At 43.7% G+C, this 18,084-nt stretch overlaps 1 protein-coding gene across 1 annotated transcript in view; it reads left to right on the top strand.

Annotated features, from left to right (window-relative positions):
• The window catches only part of dntt (deoxynucleotidyltransferase, terminal), a 247,079-nt gene extending 232,507 nt beyond the window's left edge, over positions 1 to 14,572 (top strand). Inside the window, exon 11 of the mRNA XM_023963474.2 lies at positions 10,496 to 14,572. Coding sequence (XP_023819242.2) covers positions 10,496 to 10,582 — 87 coding nt within the window. The 3' untranslated portion in view covers positions 10,583 to 14,572. The remainder of the gene's footprint in view (positions 1 to 10,495) is intronic.
• Positions 14,573 to 18,084: the final 3,512 nt, after the last annotated feature.

Genomic DNA, 18,084 nt, shown 5'->3' with positions numbered 1-18,084 from the left:
AAAGCTGAATTCCTTTAGAAGTGATCTTTTTTTTGTCTTGATCCCTCTTTTTTCATTCTTAGAAAACATATCAATATTTTTGACTGTATCTGCTTTATTAGAGTCCTAAGGAGGATGTTCTGGAGGACAAAGTAATATGTCTGTCACCCATATAGCTAACAATATAACAAAGTAATTTACAAACCAGTTATTTCCTTTCCCTCTATTTTATTTGAATCTACATCAATTTATTGGTTTTGCTGTTGATGTACAATAAAGTCATCCCGGAAGCGAAAGTCAGGTTGCTATAACAACCATTTTTGTGCTAAACCACATCCATAAGTGAGATTCAAAGAATTTAAGTTGTTGTTGAATACTCATCTGCATAAGTTTTAGCTCTGTTTGCAAATTCCTTTTTTTATTTAGTCTGAACCGGTTTGTTAGGAATCTCCCTTGTAGAGCTTGCTGTCTTATGTTGCTTTTTGCCACGCATTGTTGAAAGCCTTAACTGATCAAAGCTGTTACAAAATTCCTGTAGTTAAAGCTCAAGATAAACAGCAATCTAAAGAGTTGTGCACCTTCACGGGCACATCCGAACAGCTGATTAAGCTGAATTACAGTGGAATACGCCATTGGAAAATAGAAGCTGTGGTTGTGGAGCGGTGGCTTTCTTTTAGCTCGTGTCTGTGGAGAACTCTTTTTACTGAGGATAATCTCACTCTGTTGCTCAGAGGTCCATTTTGCACCAAAGCACATTTGTCTTTGGGACACATCTCTTCCAATTCCTTTGCCATCCCACGGTATTAGAACTGCGAGTTGTTCCAGTCAACTGAAATGATCATGGGGAGTTTTCCAAAGTTGTTTGTGCACTGATGGAGGATCTTCTTCTACTTTCTGCTTTTCCCTTCCGGGAAATGAGCTTCCTCCATCCATCCATGTCTTCTGCATCCTCTCCTCTAACACCAGCCACCTCCATGTCTTCATTCACTGCCTCCATGAACCTCCTCTTTGGTCTTCCTCTTGCCTGGCAGCTCAAAGAAGTAGTATGGAGGGTGTTCTTGCAAATAGGAAAATCCCAAGTTTCTTTAACTTTAATTGTTATTCCTTTAATGCCACTTAATTGAATGATTTAAAATCGAAAAATTATATTTCAACGGTAACTCAAATCTATCCCCAGAGGTGTTTTGTTAAACGTTTAAGAACTTTATTGTTTAAATGCATGTCATTTTTACACAACTGGTTGTGCAAATACGACGTTTCAAAAATAATTGTTAAACTTCTTTAATGCCTACTATGCCCAGGTTTGTGTGTAATGTTCAATGGAAGACCTTTAATCCTATGAAATAGTTCAAGGAAACAAAACAAAATGAGCTTTTTTTGTCATTTTTTAGTTTAGACAGATAGCTTTCAACAAAGTAATTCTTCAAGGTGAAGTGTAAAAGGCGAAACAATGTGAAAGCAAATGTAGAACTGTAGTTTCAACAGCAACCCTGGATTGCCGTTTGTCTCAGTTGCCTTTGGCCTGCAGCTCATCCCTCCGTTCATCCATCAAACTGAGAGCCAGGCTTCAGAGAGAAGATGACTGGCAACAGAGAAAGGGCAGATGTTTGCAAGGACTGATCTGAGTGAAGTCCATGAAGACTGTCATTACATGGCAAACAGAGAAACATGTCACTGATCAGAGCCTCATTAAGTCAAGGACACAGGCTCGCAGTAACACAAAGCTGCCATTCTGGACCGTGGCACTGATGTGCACGCCAGGTTCTGGCATTGAGAGTCTCATAACCTCCCGTTCTAATTAGCCTCCTTTGCTCCTGCTCTCCCAGCTCCTTCTTAGGCACCATGAAGCCCAAGAACAAAAGCAGCTGTGTGCATTTGAAATATTGCTTTCCATGTATGCCTACAGGGAAAAACTGGTAGGTGCACAAGGTTTGTGGAGTCATCTCACACACACCCCATGCTCTTTTGAGGTAAATAAATAAAGCAGCATCTACCTGAGGGTATGAGGATGGTAGGAGCCGAGTAAAGTGGAAAACAATAAAACAGAGGACTTTGAGCAAATTGCTTACATAGAGAATCTCATCTGTGCAGGATCCTTTCTCCTTTGGCTAAATCTCTGGAGTGATTTTCTGTTTTCTTTAAACAATGAGCCAAACCATGTGAAGCTGGAAATTTGCTCTTATCAAAACCCACTTTAGCCCAGTTTGGGGCTTTTATGTTTTTCTAGGACGTCCTCCCCCACCTCTGCCTTGCTGTTATCACCTCTGTGTTTCACACAGCACAGGCTGCCAGATCATACATGGAGGCAGCGTGTGTCTGCATTTGTTTTGATTGACTGAGGAGCTGTGAGAGCAGCAACAATCAAGGCGGTGGCAGGCCGATTAACGGGCCTCAGAATATTGGAAGTCCAAGTGAATGCATGTCTGCAACAATGCAGACAGCAGTTGTCAGGACGGAGGAGGAGATCGATGTGATTAAAACTGTCTTCAACTGCTTCAGACTCCTATTTAACAGAAAACTAAATGCACTATTTCTCCTCTCGAGGCTTCTTCGTTTATTTCATCTTCATGTTTTTTTTTTTTGTTTTTTTTTTTTTTTTTTTAACTTGTCCTGTCCAACAGCTAGGCAAACAGATGAGAGCTGAGGGCCTCTTGTGTTGGACATATTTTATTTTAACAAGAGGGGTTATTCATCTTCAGACAAACCAAAGGTATGTCTGAATAAACCCCTTTTGTAATTGAGGCCAAAATTTATTAATTTCAATCATGTTTGAAAATCTTTGGTGTTGGACCGGACGGAAAAGGAAAGAGGGGAAGAAGAGAGAGGGACGTTAGAGAGAGGGGGGGGTAGGAGGGTGATAATAGGAGGGGAAGGGGGGTAAGACCATGAAGCAGCATAGAGCAGACAGGTTTACTGGTTGTTTATCGTTACGGTACGGTTCAAATGTAGTACAAAAAGGGCGGGGCCTGTTCACACACACTCAAATATTATCAACACACCTGCTAGCCGCAAAAATGTCCACATGTCAACATGCACACAAAACAGATAGTGTTCACGAACGCATACCTATGCCTTTAAACCAACTAGTGTGAAATCTTTCATTCATTCAATCATGCAAACTATTAGTGCAAAGGTGAGCTAACACCTGTGCTCAGGTGAGTGTTTATGTTCTTCTAAAATGGATGGTGGAATGTGAAAAGAAGGAGGAGGAGCGCCCAGCCACCCCCACACCCATACCCCCGCCGCAGCAGCAGCGGCAGCCGGAATTCCCCCAACGCCACACGGGAACAGGCAGGGAACAACCGCCCCCCGGGCGACCAAGACCGCCACCCAGGCCAGGGCCAGCCGGACCGCCGCGAGGCCCCCAGAGCCAGAGAGCAGGGAGGCGCAGAGGGAAAGAGAGCGCCGCCCCAGCCCAGCCAGGAAAGCAGCCCCCCGCCGCGCCGGAAGAGCCCAACGCAGGGCCCCACCGGAGAGGGACGCCCACAGCCCCAGACGAGCACCCCACCACCACCCAGGAGTTCCGGGCATCCCCCCGCCCCGACCCCAGGTACGAGCCAGGACCCCCCAAGGGAGACCCGCTCCGCACTCCAGGCAGCCACCCACCCGGCCCACGGTTGGTCCAGGTAGGAGCAAGGCAGGGGCCCGCCGCCCCCGCCCAGGAGGGGGGAACCCCGGGGAAAAAAGGGCGGCCCACAAGGGATGTTATAAATATGGCCCGACCAGGCTCGGCCATGTTGGAAGTTTGGCGGGGCCCAGCGCCCAGGGGCAAGGACCAGGACCCACCCCCCAGGGACACGAACACCCCCGGCTCAGGTGTAATATGAACCCCCCCACCGCGCGGAGAGAGCACCGCCGGGCCCAGGGAGCCGGCACCCAAGGGACACGGCCGCCATCGCCAAGGGGCCCGCACCCCCCACCAGGGAAGGGGTAGGGGACAGATGGACCCAGGTCCCACCTTCCTTGTAAAATGTGTGTGCGTGTATGGGTGTTTGAGAGGGTGTTTGTGTGCATGTGTGTGTGTTTATGTTTGAATGTATATATTGAAGGGGGAGGGGTGTGTGTACTAAGGGGGGTGCAGTTAAAATTGGCGAGTAGGGCACTAAGGGGACATCTCCTGATTACTCACAGTGATGTCCCCTCACCCTCCACACCAAGGGGCCCTAAAAGTCTAAGGTGCGGTTAAAATTGGCGGGTAGGGTGCCAGGAGGACATCTGCTGCTTGCTTGCAGTGATGTTCAAGCACCCCCCCTACCAAGGACCCTACATGTCTAAGGTGCAAATAAAACCGAAAGAGGGGGGGCCCACTCCATACGGCAACCATAGGAGGGGGGCCACTCCCAAGTAGCCCCCCCCCAAGGCGTATCGCAGGCTAGACCCCCCACCCCCTCACCCTAATATGAGGTTATATAAGGAAGGGGGTAAGTTGGGGACAGCTGGTAGACTGTCCCCCGGTGGTCAAACAGCCGTCCCCCAGCCCACCCCCAGCAAAGGGGCCAGGGCCACCCAGCCCAGGGGCCCACCCCCGGAGGCGCCGACACCCCAGGCCCGGCACCACCCACCCCACACAGAGAGAGAGGAGCCAGAAAGCGTCGCCCCCCCCCGGAGCAAGCCCAGGCCCCCACCCCCAGACGCCGGCCCTAGAAGAGCTCTGGTCAGGCCTCGACGGGACCGAGGAGGCCAACCGGCCGAGGCAACCACTGATTGCCTCAGCGGAGACCCCGACCCGCTAGCCCCCCCGACCCGTACTAATAATGGGCCCCCCCTCCCCCCCAGAACGCCCCCCCCACAGGACAGGGCCGACAAGCCCCCCACCCCACCCCACCCCAGACCCCGCAGCCGAAGCGGGTGACACCCAGAGCGACCGGGGGCCCCGAGAGGGCGGTCCCGTCCCGTCCCAGAGCCAGGGAAGGGCCGATCCCAGCCCCAGGTGCAGATGGGCAGCCCATCCGGCGCCGCTGGGCCCCCCCCACCCGAGCAGGGCCCCCCGCCAACCCCCCCCAGCACAGGCAAAGGGACCACCCCCCCAAGCCAAGCCAGACCACCACCCCACCCCCCCACCACGCACCCCCACACCCAAGCCCAGAGGACCACGCAGCGCCCCAGCCCGCCCCACCCAGGCACCGGACCCGACCCCCGACCAACGGAGCCCCCCACCGCCCCCGCCAGGCACCGGAAGCCCCGACCCCCACCCCAAACCACGGCAGAAGGGCAAGGAGCAGCGACGACCAAGCCCCCCACCCCCTAAGTCATGGAGTCAACCACAGGAGACCAGAGAGACTGAATTCTTTCAAAGTTACTTGAGCTTTGGGCTGACATATTTTCCAAGCTGATATGATTTTTTCATCTTCATGTTTACCGTTTGTGTATGTCATCCATATTCTTCCACACACCTTCCTCTGCAGACTATTGAACGGCAAAAAACAACAAAACAAAACAGCAGGAAAGGGATTTTTAGGCAGAAACCAAGAACTAACTAAACAAGTTTTCTCTGATCCTTACTCTGAGATGTCCCTACAATAATCTGGAACTTCTAATGACAATCAAACTAACAGAAATTTCCTGAGCTTTTTTGGAAAGACTGGTCAAATTTGAATCTGTGACGCAAAAAGAAAAATGTAGAAAGCAAAAGTATGGACGAATGCAAACATACTGGGTGATGGGGATGGTGTCTAACACCAATGGAATACATTCAACTTCAGAGACACTTTTCCAAAGTCTTTTCCAGATTCACGTGGAGCGTCATCTTATTTTTCTACACTGTTTCTTAGACTCTTAAAGAAACTGTAGACTTGCTGTGAAAGTGAATATTTAGGTGGACTTTTGACAAGGTATCCAGGTGGAAAAATAGACTTGTTCAGTATCACTGTGTTGTGTAGTAAAAAGGAAAGGTTTACAAAAATAAAATGAAAAGCAAAAGTTTCTTTTCTGGTTGGTTCTCTGGTTTTTGCACTTTTCTCCAGCACTTCTCCTCATTTGTAAATTATGTTATGGAAAACCAAGCAACTTTAGAGAAACATTTGAATCCAAAACGAGTCAAGTTGTTTTTAATTGGGGATGCAATGATTCACTTGTATCACAAATCGGTTCAGATCTCGATTTTTTGCAGTGGGGATGCAATGATTCCCTTTCCCCACGATTTGGTTCAACAATGTGACATACAGTTGGTTTTAAAGCAGGAATTGTGGCATCTCTATTTTTAACATAACTCCTCTAATGTGATTTAGAGGCCTGTTATGGACAAAGATCCTTCCATTGTGTAGCCAAAGCCCTCTGCTGCACGTCCAAACTGTCATTTGCATTAACTATAACAAGCCTGTGTGAAGACTGAACAGACCGGCAGTGGTTTCCCTGTCCTGCCTGCTTATAAGTACTCACAGTTATGTGCGCCTTTGGCAGGCAGTGGGAACTGACAAGCTATTGTGTCAGGTCCAGTTTAGCAGTTGAAGGCAGAACGTGTCAGAATCACAGCCCCCTCTCTCTCCGGGCTGTCTTGCTCCCAAGGTGAGTCATGCCTCGTCACCACTCCGGCGGAGAAATAACCCCTAACACGGTGCGGGTAGATGGCCAGCAGTTAATAGCCCTGTCGTGATTTGTCAGGGAAAATGCTCATCTGCTGAAGAGAGCAATCACTTACAGCAAGGTTAGAGTTGGAGGAGTGGGGGTTGTATGCTCAAATGTAAATCTCAGTGCAACGGAACCGTAGCACAATAAAAAAATCTGAAAAGCATGTTGTTTTGTTGGTTTCTTTCTCTCATAGAGTGGGATTATGTAAAGCTCTCATGATCTGTCAGTGTTTCACCTGTGAAACACTGCTGTCACACTTTCTGGAGTCAGATACATTCTGATGGGTGTCCAAGCTTCCAGCTGCTCAGCATGAAGGTCCTCCAGCATCTAATGAACGCCTCAAACCTCAGACAACAATGTATTTATATTTTTACATATAACAGTGACTGGAAGATTTACATAGATCTTTCCTGAGAATTTTTCCTCCATCATTTTATTACATTTCAGCCATAATGTAAAGTACATCTTTAACATGAATAAAGATAAAACTGATGGATAGCAGCATGGTGATGGTATGCCAGCTGTATCTATTCTCACAGCATGTGGAATCATCTGGCACATTTAAAAAAGTACCATTCTTGTCGTGCATTTGGTGCAGTTTTGGCTTGGCAGACATCCAGTCAAGCTAACGTGGAGCTTCAGGAGATTTTAGAGTGCACTGCTTGAGTTCAGAGGTTGTGGTGACAGTCAGAGAAGGCGAATGATGGTGGCACTCTTGCATCAAGTATGTAAATGACGTGAACACAGACTCCATGGATTTGTCACCTGAAGGGAAGCCAGACCCCCCCACCGAATGAAGGAGACTTACCTGTGACTGCTGTGGTCAAATATCTGGGTTTGGTTTTCTTTTTGTCCTGTGGACTGTGATGTTTGGGACCTGTCTGTGTTTTGTGGATCTCTGTATGTTTTTTCTCTGGGTATTGTTTTCAGGTGTGGGTTACTCAGTGGATTGGAGCAAAGCCGATGGAGGTGTCCTCAAAATCCCTGTGTGGTTCTGTTTGTGTGCTTTCAGCACAGCCCTTTGTGCAGCTTTTCCTCTGACAGTGACGGAGTTCTCTTCACAACTCGTTTTTTTTTCTTCTTTTGCTTAGTCTTAGTTAGTGAAAGAGAAAACAAAGCTTTCTAAACAGCGGTGGATCCAGGATTTTTTCTGTGAAGTAGCTAGGGGTTTTTAAGTGGCTGTAAGGCGTTGCTTGTTTGTTTTTAACGTAAAAGTAGATTTCCAAGAAGGACAGCAACTGGAACACGTATTCATTCGATGCTAACTAATGCCAGATATACATGTATTGTCTTATCAACAGATTGCTCTTTTAAAATGTGTTAACTCTCAAAGTCCAAAGACAGAGAAGGAGGTGTTGAAGTAGTAAGAAAACAAACAGTCATTTATTTAAGAGGGGCTGTTGAGAGTCTATGGGGGTTCCGGAGTCAACCGCCTCTCCTTCACCACGTTTGCTGCTTGAGGACAAAAAACAGCATTTTTTAAGGCTAAAAGGTTGTTCTTTACGCCACTTTTCCTGGCGATTTATTATGATTTCGCTTGCCATAGTTGATGCTGATCCGAAAATGGGGTCATAAGCTGGACCCCCCCACCCGCGTGTGGGAGGAGCTACCAACAAATGTTTCCAGCCTGATCGCTACATGGAGCGATGTCTGTGTCTCATGACGAGCATGGAAACACGGAGGATGGTTAGAGCGGTGACGGTTGCTGTTGGTGAGACAGTGACCCTTTCAGAGCACATTTACAAACAAATGAGAGGCATAGACAGCTCATTTTAGAATGGAGAACATTTCTGTACCACCCTCCATATTTGTATTTATCCACAAACAAAATACAAAAACATAGTTTATGACTAAACATGTCATATCTACAGAAACTAACAGAGAAGAGTGCTTGAAAATAGTTTTGAAAAAACAAATCAGTCCGGAGAACCCCCTAAAATGTAATTTTCACTTGTCCCCCTCCTGATGTCTAAGTTGAATTTTAAATAAAAGTTTTAAATAGTTCTAAATAATAAGTTATTTTTTTGTGTTTTATCGAAGCCCCAAACTGTGGGAACATTTGTTTTAATATACAAACATTTTAAATAATGATCCTTGGAACATGTGTCCCACAATATGAACGTAACCCTGTTAGCATTAATCTTTGCTTTGAGCGCCATTTTTGATGAATATGAAAAAGAAAATCAGAAAAAGTGAAGGTTTACTTTTCATGAATTTTAAAGCCCCAAAAAACACACTACTGTGAATTCTATAGGCTTTAACAGACAGTGCTGTGGAGGTTCTCACAAAAAACCATCAAAAGTCTTCTGTCCCCTGACCCTGACTGTTTGTCTGCCCCGACCCGCGCCATACGTATGTATGTATGTATGTATGTATGTATGTATGTATGTATGTATGTATGTATGTATGTATGTATGTATGTATGTATGTATGTATGTATGTATGTATGTATGTCTGTCTGTCTGTCTGTCTGTCTGTCTGTCTGTCTGTCTGTCTGTCTGTCTGTCTGTCTGTCTGTCTGTATGTCTGTATGTATGTATGTATGTGTCACACGTGTTGGTAGGAAACTGTTTAATTCCTAGATTTAACCTTTTAGTTTGCATCATTTAATATGTAAAATGAAAAAGAAAACAGTATTTGAAGTCCTGTGTGTTATTTTATCTTGGTTACACATATGTATGTATGTATGTCACCTAAATCTCTCTTCCTGTTTATAAAGCAACAATGCAAGCAAAGTCTCCTCTGCCACTTTGTAAGAGCTGACATATTGACAACCCCACCCTGAGTCTAAACTGTTCCACACTACCGGTGTGATGTAATGAAGCTTCATTTAGTAATTCATGTGATTATCTGCAATGTCAACCGAGTGCTGGCTGTGTTAGCAGTGACAATCCGCTTTGACAGATCAATACAGAGTCAAGCTGCCCGTTCAGGCATCCCTCCACCAGTGTTGGTTCTGGTCAAAATGAAGTTGTGGTGGTGAAATGCCTTTTCCTTTACTCATTATTTTCCAGTGTTTTAGTTTAATGAGTGTAATTTCCTCTTTTTTTTTAAGGGAAACGTACCATTTGAGAGTTCGCATGATTTATTTTTGGTCTTAGTTGGCTTTAGTTCCTTCACATTATCTTGTACCTGCTGTTTCTGATGACCACAAAAGCCAAAACATAAACTGTTTAATCAATAAAATTAATTTAACTGTTTTGTTTTGTGCAGAAGATTGGGTTGTTTTTCTTCATGCCATGCATCAAACAAAAACATTTCAGTTTTTCTTATTTATAATTTTGATAAATAAACTAACAAGAACCAGATCATTTGATCGTGTTGTACAAAAACCCTTTCTATGAAACATTTAGAAATTTTTCAAACTAAACCATCAGACTGTTTTTTCTTTTCAAAAAAGTCATAAAGAGGGTATTAATTTAATGAATGTTTGTTGACATTTTCCCGTGAAATATGCATAAAAGCAGCAGAGCAGCGCTCTGAGCTCAGCTCCGCTGATAGCAGAAGTAATAAGCAGATATGGAAACTGTCACATTAAGCTCTGGGAGATTAGAAACGTAAATATGAGAGGATTGTTGGGTTATTGCAACTTTTAGTTCTGGAAACTCATAAAATTACTTTAGTCCGTTTTTTTACTTTTTAAATCACTAGATAGTGTTGTCAAATGCTTTGCTAAAATGATATTGATTTATTATTTTAGTGATAGCTGCATAGAGCATCGGTTTTCTCTTTTTCTGTAGTAAAATATGGTGGTGGGCTGGTGTTTATGCAGTGACACTGACAAAAATGGGCTGTCCATTGCTTATAAAAGCCCACTGTTATGTTTCAGACTTTAGTTGTGTAACTGCAAAGGTATCTTTAGACCAGGCTTACCAAACCAAAGTCCAAAGTGAGTCTAAAATTGCATCATAGAGACTAATTCCTCCACTCTTGCTTGTCGTCTCTCTAGAACGAGTTCCTGGCAGCTACGTCTGAGAAGGACATCTTTGCCCATCTGGGTCTCGAGTACATCGAGCCTTGGCAGAGAAACGCGTAGGCCTCCTCTCCTGCCTGGACGGATGATATCCTGGTGTGTGTACATCAGTGATCATCCCATCTGTTTGCTGTTCTGAGGCTCTCCAGTGATTCAGCTTTTGATTTTCCTGCTCTTTTGTGATGTTGTCACCAGCATGGTTACTGCTTTTTTTTGTCTAGATTATGTGCTGATGTGTGATTCACAGTTTTGCTTTTTTATTGTTGTCTGAGGGTCAATAAAAAAATCTCCCCAGCTCTTTCTGTTTATAGTCTGTCCCCCTTTGAGTGTTGCAATCATTAGAGCACAACAAACAGAAAATCAGGCGGCGCAGGAATCAACGGAAGGGGCTGCAGGATCCAGAGGAGAGGCACCCAAATAGAAAGGATCACTGTGGGGTTGACCATTGAGGAAGGGAGGACGGGGAAGAAAACAGGAAATGTTGAAAGAAGGGAAAGGAGCTTTTTTGTCAAGCAAAATGTTGTAATCACCCTCCCCCTGGCAGGAAAGTGCTCAGTGTGAAGCTGAGCCAGGTCTCCAGGGAGTGAAGAGGCGGGTAATGAGCTTCAGATAGAGAAGCACTCTGTGTCGCCATTTAGCCCCCATTTAAACCTCCCTGCATTGGAGATCATTTAACTGGCATACCCCATTCTGCGCCTCTCCTCATCGTTCCACAATGAATCCCCCTCTTGGAATAGCCGTCTAAAATTGGACGTAATCAGCTACTCTGCAAAATCACAAAGAATTCAGATTGAAGGGAAACGAGTCCACTCTCCACTTGGATGAATCTTGGCATTCATTGCAGCTCAGCCTTCGTCGCATCCATTATTGCATTGCCTTGACTTTGCTCATGTTTAATGTATGATGGTCATTTAGTCAAGATTTTTGTCCTTATTTTTCTGCACATTGATCCACTAATGAGACAGCTCTTTAATTCTCAAGAGAAGGATTGAGTTGCCTCTCTGGTGTTGTGAAGACCTGTCCAGCTGTCCATGTCCCATGATGCTCAGCTCTCATTTTGTCCCACAGGCGTCCCAGAATGAGCAAACAGATGAGGGCAGAGCTTGCTGGGGAATCTCTCTATGTAAAGATTTCTAACTGGAATGGTAGTGCACTTTTATGACTTGGCTAAGATCTTTTTCTTTCCCAATTCGTACCTTTCTACTTTTTTTTCCAGTATATGGTCTGAATGGAGATTAAATGAGAGGCAGGGAAATGAGAGTGCACTTTCTTTCACTTCTTTTCATGCTTTGACTAAAAACAAGTCAAAAAAGTACACTCCATGATTGGGTAAGTTTACTTTTATAGTTTTAAAAGAGGTGGTTGTTCATTTTTGACACATTTTAAGAAGCAGGTTTTTTTTGCAACAGGTACAGAAGAGGGTGGATGGTGTCCCCAGGGACGACCTGAGGTGAATCCTGCAGGTTTTTAGGTTGTCAGTAGATGATCAAAGAGAGGAGTGCAGGTGAGTCTTAGAGTTCCCTTGAGGCTTGTGCGGCCACCTCAAAATAAGTTGTTCAAAATGGAAGATACAATTGTAGTGCATGTGTGAAGTATTTGTAAGGACAATATAAGTTGCACACACTAATGACTTACAGGCAATGCTGTTGTACGGTGCTCTTGTGCTACTTTCTAGTCATCTGAAGGTGCAAGTACTGGGCCCTTGCTGTGTAATAAAGAATACCAAGAACCCAAATACAAGATGGTTGTTTTCCACAAACCACTTTAATAAACGTGACGCATGACAGGAAACCTACAGAACATTCCAAAACCAATGACACTGCCAGAAGCTGTGTCATTGGTTTTGAAATGCAAACTTGTGCAAATTTTTGACCGTCACGCCATCCAGAAGACGAGAAAGAGGTGGACATCTGAGGGGATCCTCAAGGGAAATTTCTCTAATAGGTTTCAGCTTGCTGACATGGAACACCATATACACTTGCAGAGTGAAGGAAAGATCCAAATAAACAGCACCTGGGTTTATGATTCCAGATACAACAAAGGGGCCTAAGAAATGGGGCTGGGGTTTCTTGACACCACCCTTGAGGGGAAGGTTAGTGGAGGACAGCCACACCCTGTCTATCACATGGTACAGGGGCAGATGTCCAACAGCAAGTCGTGACCAGCAAAAGCTTCTCCTGGTTGCAAATGAACAGAGATCAATTTTTTTGGCCTCCGTCGGTCAGTGTTTACCATGGATGACGTTCTCCTTGTCTCTTGGTTCGTGTCGGCTGCGCATTAGCACTAGCTAGAGTGAAGTGTCCTCTTTGGGATTGCGAGAGTGGTCAGATACTTGCCAGGGCAATGTTATATGGAGGACAGGCTATTGCCCGCATAGCGGGTCCCCCCTCTCCATGTTGTCAATGGATCCAAAAGAACAGCAGGGCTGCTACATTTTTGGCATTGGCGCCAATCGGCTCCGATCGGCGAAAGCAGCGTCAAACTGCTTTAGGGACTCCGACTCCAGATTTTTCCTTGAGGTTTACTCCTGAAGCCTTTTTCCATGGAGGAATATAGCTGCAAGGCAGCTGAGGTTTTTACGGCACCTGGTATTCCCAGGCGGTCTCCCATCGAAGTACTAACCAGGCCCGACCCTGCTTGGATTCCCAAAATCAGGCATGTTCAGGGTAGCATGGCCTAGAGAGATCAGAGATCAATACAGTCTCCAGACCTGCTAGATCAAAATTTGAGGCTGACAGCTCCAGATGAAGGAAGAGAGGTGGCTGGTATCCATAAGCTGCTTAGAAGGTGGGGAACCCTAAAACAGTTGACTAGAGAGTTAAGTGAATAATCAATCAAGAGGGATGAGTGGACCAAGTGTTAGGAATCCTGAAGCCCATCGCTCATAAAGAGGTCTCTAGGTCCTGGTTGAATTGCTCCACTTGGCTATTATGTGCCCAAAGACCACCATAGCAAATTCATTGGTAAAAAGCAATCCTCGCAGAGGCACCACATTGACCATTTTGGAGATTCTGTCTATTTGAAGAGAATAACTGTGTTACTTCTTGAGGCAGGGGGACCAGTGGTGAAATCCATGACTCTGACATGTAGCACATAAGTCCCAAGGTCTGGAGAAAAGATGAGAATGTCATCCAGATACACACAAACACACACACAATGGATTAATCATGTCCTTGAGAACATCATTGAGGAGGTACTGGAAAACTGAAGGGACATTAGTGAGTACAGACGGCAAAACCAGGTACTCAAAATGTCCGGAAAGACTGTTGAAGGGGGTCTTCCAGTCATCCCCCCACAGATACGCAATAAGTGGTACGGTCTGACTTCCAGAAGGTCATGGCCCCCTTTGTCATTATTAAAGGCAGTCTGTAATGGTGTGAAAGGGTTGTTGCATTAAGCAATAGTCAATACAGAGCCACAGGCCACCATCACGTTTCTCTTTTAGAAAGAAACCAGTACCTGCAGGAGAGGAAACTCTCCTGTGTGTACTGTTCCATAGCCTCCTGTTCAGGAGGAGACAGAGTATAGATGTGACCCTTGGGAGGCTGAGTACCAGGAAGAGGGTCAGCTGCAGTCACATGAATAGTCAGAAGGAAGTGTGTTAACCCTTGACTTACAGAAAACATCACTCAAGTCATAACACTTGGTATGAACCCATTAATACCCAGGGATTTTCAATTTAAAAAAATAAGGGGTTCTTAACTTGAAATATTGGTGTCGCAGGCTAGGGGAAGTGCTCTCCTTCTCCATCTTGGTGTCTGGTCCAAAATATACTGTTTGATGAAACCATGCACACATTCATGAATTTCATATTTGGCATGGCTAAACGTGCAATCTCTGCTGGTTGTGTGGATGTTCTTCCTATGTTACTCTCACCTTAAAAGCCGTCTGTGTGTGGAATTTCAGGACAACGATGACCTTCAAACATATGACTGTTATAGGCTTTGGAATGACGTTTGTGTAGCCTTGGAAAAAACAATAACATTAAGCTTAATTTTAATTGCTTTGTCTGGGGAACACACTGGTTTGTTTTGTTTTCATGTTTTGTTTTGTCCCCCCCTCTCATTCTCTGGAGTGGAGTATTTTTTTAATGTAAAGTCAATCAAGTTTTAATATGATTCTACAATAAAGAAAACGGAAATCACTTCTTTCTGTCTTTATGTCCTGCAGCAGTCAGCCTCACAGCTCAAACTATACTGCAGTTGGAGGAATTGCCCTCATTATCTAATGCTTTCACTTTAAAGGGGGAAAATATTCTCTTTTTTTTTCCCTGCAGAGACTTCTCCAGAGTAAAATAACAGTAAAACTGACCCCAATAAATGTGCTTGTATCATGCTTCTTTTCCAATTTGTTTTTCAAGTGCAAATGAGTTCCCCTTTTCTGCTTACATATTAAAAATTTACAAGTGTAAAAGAATTAACAGGGATAAAAAGTAAAACAAAATTTGTGTTTTAAAAAGCCTTACGTGTATCTGAAGAATGCTTACTGAAAATAATCTTTGCTCATAAAGCTTGAAGCTCTGCTTCCATAAAAAATGTATGTTAAATTACTGATTAGTAACTGGGTGAGACCTTTATGTGATGTCCAAATACTGCAGGTGTGCAAATGTGTGCTTTTAGGCTTAAGTTGATCAGATGATATAGTGGAGACAATGTATTTGTTACAATTTGTTAAGCACACAAACGTTGCTCAGAACAATCGTTCAGGTGCGTAAATAATGGAAATTTGAACAATTTATGTAACCAGCCCAGCTGTAATGCAGGCTGGCTCAGGCAGTTTTCTGTGTTGTGTTCATTTGAATGACACACAGCGGGTTTGTATTTTAGTCTATATTTTATTCTTTAAAACTTGTAAGTGATGGTGAAACACATAAGACTCCCACCTGAACCCAACAAAAAGTAAAAGCCTCTTTAACTTGCAAAGGTGAGCTGATTAAAAATACCTGTATGAAAGAAACATTTACATCTCATAATAAAATGTCTGGTTTCCCTATAAGCCACAACAACATATTGGTAATGATAGAGGGCTGCACTAATTGACCTACCCCGGACATACCTGTTTCATAACAGACCAAGTTCTGCTACATCACATCTCAGAGAAAAACTGAGGGGGACCCCGAGAGCCAATATTTAAATAAATACCATCCTTCTCAAGTGGGAAGTGGATTCATATACACTACAGACCTTCTCATTTATTTGAACGAGGAGTTGTGTCCAAACTTTTGGTCTATACTGTATATTCTGTTACATCTACAGTGATAAACTGCCATGTTACTACATGTTTTTACTAGCTTTCTGCGTAAGGTAAAGGTAATAGCTACTTCTATGAACACTGAACAGAAAAAGAGCACATTGGTTGAAAATAATGCAGTCCCTTGTTTTGGGAACAAAACTATAAATAGCTACCAAATGTATGTAAATGCAAGGATGATAATTTAGGATAGGAAATCTAGACCTTTGCTCTTATGGACAAAGCCTTATTTTCTAGCAGCTAAGAATTGCACAGCTTTAACCCTTGTGCTATCTTAGAGGACCCCACCCTTACTTTGACGTGTTATTCCTACCATGACAAAGGTGGATAAAGGTGGAAAGATTTTATGTAATCCATGGACACCAGTGAAGATCACAAATCATTGAAGAAAAAAGGTTCAGAGCACTGTCTAGTGGGTCTAGATGACCCAACTCCCAATGTTAAAGTGCCTAGGATAGCACAAGGGTTAAACTCTAACTATTAAAGTTATAAATAGTCCCCAGAGCTTTAAACACTGTGTTTTTTGGAGAACCCGTTTGCCTTACTAATTCTATTTTTTCATAAATGTCAGCTCCTGGTGCAGAGGCTGGTTTTGCAAACGCCCAACTCTAAGTACTCCAATCTAACTCGTGTGTATTTGTCTCGTTCAGCCAATCATTTGAAGCATTGCTTTTGGCTCTAAAGCTGCCTGGCCACTGCAGTGTTTTTAAGACCTTTTTTTAGGCCTGTCTGCGATGATAAATGTATATATAATTACAAATATTACTTGCGTGAATTTACATATAAAAGAGCTTGATTTGCTGACACAAACGTGTTTTGCCATCTAATCACTTTTCATTTCTACCTATGCAATCATTTCTACACCTCTGTCAATGACATTGGAGAGGGATCAGCCTTCAATCATGTCTGTCAGACACCCATCCTTTAAACGCAGGCAGATCCATCAAAGCTCAAGGGCTTTAAATGGACATGTTGATAATATATGCCAAGCAAGAGTCACTCATCTTAAGGAATATAGTCTCGCTCTTGACCTTTTATGGGTTATGTAGATGCTAAACAAACTCACTGGACATCAACCAAAAGGCAGGATTTCCGGGTCTGGTAAGAGATTATTGCAAGTACAAACACAGATGGTTCAGATCACCAATGAACAGTTCTGGTAACATGTTTGATAGTGGGAGTATGTCAGGACTCCAAAGAAACCTGGGTTCACCCGACCAGTTAGTAGAAGAAAGGTCATCTGCTGGATCTTGAAGTGTTGAGGTCATACCTCTGAATTGGATCTGTAGTTGTTCTTTGTTGGCGTAACCATGGTCTGAGCCACATGTTTCAAACTCAAGGCCCGGGGGCCAAATGTGGCCCTCCATGTCATTTTATGTTGCCCGCAAGAGCATTAAAGTTTTGCGTTTCTTAAAATAAAAAATGAAAAATTGGTGTGTATTTATTCATATCTAGGGGGAATCGGAATTAAAATATCAGATTGGGCAACTATACATTAGGACTTAAACACTGTCCATATAACCTAACCTGACAGAATCAAATTTAAAAGGATTTATGCTAAAGTAACAAGCAAACATATGTTTCTATGCAACTGAAATTCTCACTTAAAAAGTTAGAATAAATAAATAACGACTTATTTAACATTAAGGAGTAGTTACAGTTATTTTTCATTACATTTAGTTACAAGTATAAGTTATATCTGGCCCTTTGAGGACAACCACTATGCTGATGTGGCCCTCGGTGAAAATGAGTTTGACCCCCCTGGTCTGAGCCATCAGAACGCTGCCATTATTATTCAAAGATCATTGATCTATAAATATGGATAAAGTTGGTTATTTTGTTTGATAACAAAATCAGCAAATCCAATCATTTATTGTAGATATTTTGAAAATATATATTTTTTAAATTAAGGTCAAGTTGCAAATATTATGATATAGCTGCCTGCAGAAAAACTTTGTGTGTCAGCTCAGGTTGATGATCACAGTCTCACAGTTACAATGACACATGAGTGAAACTCACAAAATAATGACTTGCAACCTTTTGCATCTTCATCAGTGAGGATGTCCTCCAGTGAAGATGGGTTCTGCTGTTTCTTGGTTGTGAACGAACCATCACTCATCCACGGATACATTACAATGTAAATTGGCATAAGGTCATGCTGCGGCTGTGGGAATTTGTCACTGCATACATTATAAGGTTGAATGAGAGTGCAGATGATACGTTGCATTGATGGCGAGCGCTCAAAGATTAATGGGCGACTCTTGGAGGCGGACACATGTACCTGAGGGAGCCAGAAAGCGTCAGAGATGTTCTGA

This window comes from Oryzias latipes, chromosome 15, assembly GCF_053564925.1.
Source record: "Oryzias latipes strain Hd-rR chromosome 15, Olatipes_Hd-rR_3.1".
In the NCBI taxonomy this organism is placed as follows: Eukaryota; Metazoa; Chordata; class Actinopteri; order Beloniformes; family Adrianichthyidae; genus Oryzias; species Oryzias latipes.
Note: the sequence above shows the minus strand (reverse complement) of the source record. Positions and strands in the feature narration are given on the sequence as shown.